The 2,674-nt window shown below is 38.7% G+C and overlaps 1 protein-coding gene across 1 annotated transcript; it reads right to left on the bottom strand.

The window, feature by feature from the left end:
* Positions 1 to 1,637: 1,637 nt before the first annotated feature.
* steep1 (STING1 ER exit protein 1) lies at positions 1,638 to 2,674 on the bottom strand. Its single transcript, XM_030137284.1, has one exon. It carries the CDS (start codon positions 2,529 to 2,531, stop codon positions 1,854 to 1,856), a length of 678 nt encoding a protein of 225 aa, XP_029993144.1. The 5' UTR covers positions 2,532 to 2,674; the 3' UTR covers positions 1,638 to 1,853.

Genomic DNA, 2,674 nt, shown 5'->3' with positions numbered 1-2,674 from the left:
CTATATTTATTCATCTTTTCCGCTATCTGTCTGACACAGAAAAACTCAAAGTACACTCATTTTAAATCCTCAGCATTTTTTAAATTGAATATTTCATCTCTCATGAAGTTTTCACTAATTCTGTGACAAATACATGAAAAATTGCAACTTTTACATAATCCTTAGAGAAATTACTACAGTTACTTTCAGTTATTTGCAGACATAACCGAAAAAGCAAGAACATCTGAAAACATAAACTAACTTGTCTAATATCAAACTGCACATTTATGCATCCAACCATGTCTTAAAACAGCTTTAGAGTGAAAGCACCTTTATAACAGTTCTGAATTTGGTCTACTGGGGTGTCACGCTGCCTTGGATCACAGGTCATACTTTTTGCAAATTATCTCACAGGTTATATGGACACAGTAAAACAGAAAACTATTACAAGGAAATGCAAGTTATGATCAGCCTTAATCATTTCAACCGACTACACTGTGCATGAATGTGACTTTTCAAGAGTTTTAAACCAGATCTTTAATTTTCATTAGCCTCGATATGAGGACATTCCATGCCAATTCAATAAGATCCACCTAATGCATGTCATAGATTTTCTTGGAAAAACGTCACTTCAAAATTTTATTTGTCCTGTGCATGAAGTATATCTTCACATCCATCTTTTTTAGCCTATATATTGAATTGTGATAATGAACACTGAGACTTTCCAACAAAAGAGGTTTGAAACTTATTCAAATCATTCTTCTTGGGAACATATTCAACTGAAATATCTTAAGTGTTTAATTTAGCAAGTTCTGTGACAGGTTTTTTTTTTTTTTTTACAAGAACAAACAACTTCTATATTTCCAGAAAGCTAAAATATTTCAACATAGAGATATTTTTCATTTGGTAATAAAATAATCTATTATTCACTTGAGTACTTAATAAGAATTTACACTGTATGTTATTTGATTTTAAGAACAAATCTAAACTAATTCAAGTACAAAAAAAATTGGGAGGGTTGAGAGTACACATACAAGGAATCACAAAAAGGAAAAGGGCTAAAGTTAAAAAAAAACAAAATCATTACCGAAAAGGACAGCAAGATTCTGCAAGGTTGTGTACATTTTAGATATTTTTTAAAAATGTATTTTTTTTATCCATGACATGAAGTTGAAAACATTTATAATATGAAATGTGTATACATGGAACGGACTTCTGTAGTGGAAAAAAAAGTTTTTGGACACCATTAAAATTCTACACAATCTAAAATATTATCATGAAGCATTTACAGAAAAATCAGTTTTCTGTTTCCAAAGGTGTGGCTGCACCAGACAGACACAAACGAATACAAAAATGTTTTTGTGTATTATTAACAAGAATAACAAAACTAAATTCTTGACAGGTTCAACATGTCATGCCCTGAATGTGTCTGATTGTCTTGCTGAAACATCCAGTTTTGACCTCAGTGAAACAGAGCATGTGCAGAAGGGGGCATGTGGCTTTGGAGAATGGAACAATACTTGGCAGAGTTCAATGACTCAAGAGTGACTCTCAGTGCAATATATCACAAATGCTTGGTTGTCCAAAAACTGTTACCCACCACAGTATATGCATGTAACCCTCCAGACACTGTGAAGAAGACTGCACCAGACAACTTATAAAAAACACCAGACTTGTTTATTTCAACTCAAATCTTTGTACAAAATAACACTTTTAACAAACATAATCAGTTCTGTATTAATATGTCAATGTCTTGTCCAGACCCTCCACAGAAGAGGGCTTCAGTAGAGATGCAGCACCCACTGTGGGTGAGGGTCTCCACAGGTGAACAGTCCCTTTTAGTCCAAGACAACCCCTGCCTCTCTTTGTATTTCCTACTTGAACTGGTTGTCAATGAGGGTACCCTTCATCTTTGCCTTCTTGGCCTCCAGCTCAGCCAGCTCCTGCAGTCTCCTCTTGCTCATACCCTTCCTCTCCAGCTGCTTCTCGATCACCTTTGCGTTCTGTGCGTAAGAGTCCGCCACTTCCCTGGCCTCGATCTCCTCTTCTTCCTCGTCGATGGTGGACACTGTGACGGAGCTGAACTTTCCCATGTCTTTGGTCCGCTTTGTCATCATCACACGGACCTTCTTCGGAGCTTCCGGCTGCTTCTGGCTGTAAACGCTGGTGTTGCCAAAGCCCTGGCCGAATTTAACCACCGATCCGTCCACGATAAAAGTGGCCGGGTTGTTCCTCTCCTGGTGCTGGTAGAAAAGCAGCAGTCCGCATTTGCCGCATTTCTTCCGGTACTGCCTCTCGATGCCCTCGGCTCGTTTAATGTACGCGTTTTCATCCTCTTCCACATTGCAGAACTTGTGGGCATGTTTAGCCCCGTCGATGACCCTGGCTCGGTCTCTGGGTCTCATGGGTAACTTCTCCAACTGGCAGTCCAACACCAAAACCATCTGACCGCACAGACAGTAGTAGACATGAAGAGGCTTTTCTCCGTCGTCATACTCTTCTCTGTCTCTCGTGTCCGAACATACAACGCTTCTTGATACAACCTTCGGCATCTTCAACGACTTGTATGGAGTTCAAATAAGGTTTGGTAAGTTTAGACGTTAAATCTGGAACGCCATTCGGAGAGTATCAACACTTCAGTTTGAGATGTCTTAAACACAGAAACGCAACACTTCCTGTGTACGTCACCGATACT

Source organism: Sphaeramia orbicularis, chromosome 6 (genome assembly GCF_902148855.1).
Source record: "Sphaeramia orbicularis chromosome 6, fSphaOr1.1, whole genome shotgun sequence".
Lineage (NCBI taxonomy): Eukaryota > Metazoa > Chordata > Actinopteri > Kurtiformes > Apogonidae > Sphaeramia > Sphaeramia orbicularis.
Note: the sequence above shows the minus strand (reverse complement) of the source record. Positions and strands in the feature narration are given on the sequence as shown.

Excerpts from the sequence above, each read along its gene's own strand:
- steep1 (XM_030137284.1), bottom strand. The coding sequence starts at position 2,531 with ATGCCGAAGGTTGTATCAAGAAGCGTTGTATGTTCGGACACGAGAGAC.